Raw genomic sequence first — 2,485 nt, forward strand, 5'->3', positions numbered from 1 at the left:
TTTCAGGCGGAATGGCGCTGCGTCGAGGCCATGGTTGCGCTGCCCGCGGTCGACCACGTGCGCCTCTTCGCGAACGGCGAGACCGACCACGGTGTCGACTCGTTGGGCCCCCACGCCGACTCCATCGTGGCGACGATGAAGTTGTACGAGCGGCTCCGCGAGCAGCACCCGGAGCTGCCGCCGCTGGAGTTCCCGGCCTCCGCGACGAGCGCCCAGCGGCTGGAGCTGTTCAGGGCCTGCGTCGCCGACGGCACCTACGGCGTGGAGCAGTGGCGCTGCGTCTACAGCGACATGGGGTGCCACCTGTACATGTTCGCCGCGCCGGTCGACAAGCTCGGCGACCCGATGCTCCGCGCGCGCGACGGCGGCGTCTTCGCGATGACTGTGCTCGAGGTCGAGCCCGAGTCCCTCTACGCGCTCCCCGCCGTCATGGCGGGGCAGCAGATCGTCGCCGCGCTCCAGCTCGACGACGACACCTTCGTAGCAGTCGTCTTCTTCCACGCGGTCGCCGCGCTGGGCGCGAACCGCGGCGCGCTCGTCGGCTCCAAGCTCATCCTCAGGGGGAAGGCCAAGGAGGAGCACGCCGCCGCCAAGGCGGCGCTCGCCCGCGCCCTCGCGTGCGAGGAGCAGTCGGAGTTTGACGTCGCGGCCGCGAACGCGGCCCTCTCCATCGACGATGGCTCGCGCGCGGACTTCGTCGACGGCGCGGGCCTCGGCGACGCGGCGCTGTCCGTCGACGACGCGGGCTTCGGCGACGGCGCGGACGGCGTGGACGCGATCATCGACGCCGCGGCGAGCGGCGACGTCTACGCGCTGGAGATGCTCGAGGACGACGCGGACCTGGGCGCCGCGGCGAGCGGCGACGACTACGCGCTGGAGATGCTCGAGGACGACGCGGACCTGGGCGCCGCGGCCCTGGGCGAGGACGACGCGGACCTGGGCGCCGCGGCCCTGGGCGAGGACGACGCGGCGCAGCTCGTCGCGCTGTTGGTGCAGCTTGAAGACGTGTCGAAGCGCGACGACGCGTGGAAGGTGCTCCTCGACGACGACGCGATGGCCCGCCTCGTCGACGGCGTCGACGGCGGCGCGCCGGCGTCGCGCTTCGTCGACGCCGCGCAGCCCCCCGGCGCCGCGCTCGCGGACCGGCGCGCGCACGCGAACGAGCTCGCGCGCGACCGGCTCGCGCGGCTGCCGCCCGCGGCCCGGCGGGCCTACCTCGACTACAAGGCCAAGCTCCAGTACGAGCGCTACTGGGCCGGGCGCCCCCACCAGTCCTGGGAGGAGATGCGCGCGGCCCGCGAGCCCCAGCGCGTGGCCCTCGCGGCGCTCCGCGAGCGCCAGCGCGTGGCCCTCGCGGCGCTCCGCGAGCGCCAGCGCGTGGCCCTCGTGGCGCTCCGCGAGCGCCTCGCCGCGGCGCCGCCCGACGCCCGGCGGCGGTTGGTGCTCGACCACCGGGCCAAGCTCGAGCGCGACCGGCTCGCGGCGCTGCCGCCCGCGGAGCGGCGGCGGTTGCTCGACCACAAGAACAAGGTCCAGCGCGACCGGCTCGCGGCGCTGCCGCCCGCGGAGCGCCGCCGGCGGCGCGACCACTGGCCAAGCTCCGGCGACGTCCGGCGCGCACGGCAGCTCGCGGCGCTGCCGCCCGCGGTGCTCGCGGACCCCCTGGGCACGCTCTTGGACCAGCGCCGGTCGCCGACCTTCGCCGGCGCTCCGGCGCTCGCCGCGCCGCCGGCCTTCGCCACGCCGGGGGTCCCGCCGTGCCCGCCGCCCCCGCCGGCGCTGGGCCTGCCGCCGTGCCCGCCGCGCCCGCGGGCGCTCGGCCTGCCGCCGCGCGCGCCGGCCGCCGCGGCGCCGGCCGCCGCCGCCGCGCCGTCGCCCGCCGCGGCGCCGGCCTTCGCCGCCGCGCCGTCGCCCGCCGCGCCGCCGCCCGTGGCGCGCGCGGCTCCCGCCGCCACGCCCGTGGCGATGCCGGGCAGCGAGTCGCGGCCAAGGAAACGGCGCAAACCACTGGGCCCGCGGCGCCCGTGGCTTCCCCTCGAGGACGACCGCGTCCGGCGACTCGTCGAGGCCCGCGGACCGAAAGAATGGCCGAAGCTCGCCGTCGCGTTCAACGAGACGCTGGACGAGAAGGACCAGCGCACATCCAAGCATATCCGCGATCGCTGGACCAACCACCTCGACCCGAACGTCAACCGGGACCCCTTCACCGTCGCCGAGATCGAGATCATCCGCGGCGCGCAGCGCCGAATGCCCAACGAGTGGACCAAGATCGCGGCGCTGCTCCCCGGGCGCACGGACACCCAGGTCACCAACTTCTGGACCAACACGATCAAAAAGCTGGCCCGACGCGCGCTTAAGTAGTATCGCGCCCCGCACCGCCGCCTGAACACGCCTGCCAGGGAGCAGGCCCCACCGCTCACAGGTTTGCCACAAGCTCAAGGAGAGGGAAACCAAGCTGCTTGAAGTTTGCACTTTCTTTTCCTTA

The 2,485-nt window shown here is 75.2% G+C and overlaps 1 protein-coding gene across 1 annotated transcript in view; it reads left to right on the plus strand.

Annotated features, from left to right (window-relative positions):
- Positions 1-2,485, plus strand: part of AURANDRAFT_65274 (hypothetical protein) — a gene marked incomplete at both ends in the record, with an annotated part of 5,908 nt that overhangs the window by 2,079 nt on the left and 1,344 nt on the right. Inside the window, one exon of the mRNA XM_009040168.1 lies at positions 7-2,304. Within this exon, the coding sequence (XP_009038416.1) occupies positions 7-2,304 (2,298 nt within the window). The remainder of the gene's footprint in view (positions 1-6; positions 2,305-2,485) is intronic.

This window comes from Aureococcus anophagefferens (assembly GCF_000186865.1).
Source record: "Aureococcus anophagefferens unplaced genomic scaffold AURANscaffold_14, whole genome shotgun sequence".
Lineage (NCBI taxonomy): Eukaryota > Pelagophyceae > Pelagomonadales > Pelagomonadaceae > Aureococcus > Aureococcus anophagefferens.